Here is a 606-nt window from a genome sequence, read left to right as displayed (position 1 = left end):
AGGACTCGGGAGTCAGCCATTCGACCCATTACACCCGTCCCCCCTATCGACATCTTAACGTCAGAGACCTCAGGGCCCAGGAGAAGGACCATCGGGTTGACAGAGAGCAATCCACCCAGCCCCCTTACCCTTCCGATCTGTCCCCTCCTCAAGTACCCATCCAATTTGAAATTGTCCATCATCTTGGTTTCTCTCACAACCCACGTAGGTAGAAAGTCCAGGACATTCCAGTCCCAAAACGTGCAGGTTTGGTGGATTGGCCATGCTAAATTGCCCTATAATGTCCATAGATGTGCAGGTTGGATGGATTGGCCATGCTAAATTGCCCCATAATGTCCAAAGATGTGCTGGTTAGGTGGATTGGCCATGCTAAATTGCCCCTTAGTGTCCAAAGATGTGCAGGTTGGATGGATTGGCCATGCTAAATTGCCCCTTAGTGTCCAAAGATGTGCAGGTTAGGGGGATTGGCCATGCTAAATTGCCCCTTAGTGTCCAAAGATGTGCAGGTTAGGGGGATTGGCCATGCTAAATTGCCCCTTAGTGTCCAAAGATGTGCAGGTTAGGGGGATTGGCCATGCTAAATTGCCCCTTAGTGTCCAAAGATGT

At 50.2% G+C, this 606-nt stretch overlaps 1 protein-coding gene across 1 annotated transcript in view; it reads right to left on the bottom strand.

Annotated features, from left to right (window-relative positions):
* bacc1 (BPTF associated chromatin complex component 1) overlaps positions 1-182 on the bottom strand; it is a 14316-nt gene extending 14134 nt beyond the window's left edge. The window contains exon 1 of the mRNA XM_078200756.1: positions 129-182. Within this exon, the coding sequence (XP_078056882.1) occupies positions 129-182 (54 nt within the window). The remainder of the gene's footprint in view (positions 1-128) is intronic.
* Between the last annotated feature and the right edge of the window lie 424 nt (positions 183-606).

Source organism: Mustelus asterias, chromosome 31, assembly GCF_964213995.1.
Source record: "Mustelus asterias chromosome 31, sMusAst1.hap1.1, whole genome shotgun sequence".
NCBI classification, from domain to species: domain Eukaryota; kingdom Metazoa; phylum Chordata; class Chondrichthyes; order Carcharhiniformes; family Triakidae; genus Mustelus; species Mustelus asterias.
This window is presented reverse-complemented; position numbering and strand designations above follow the sequence as displayed.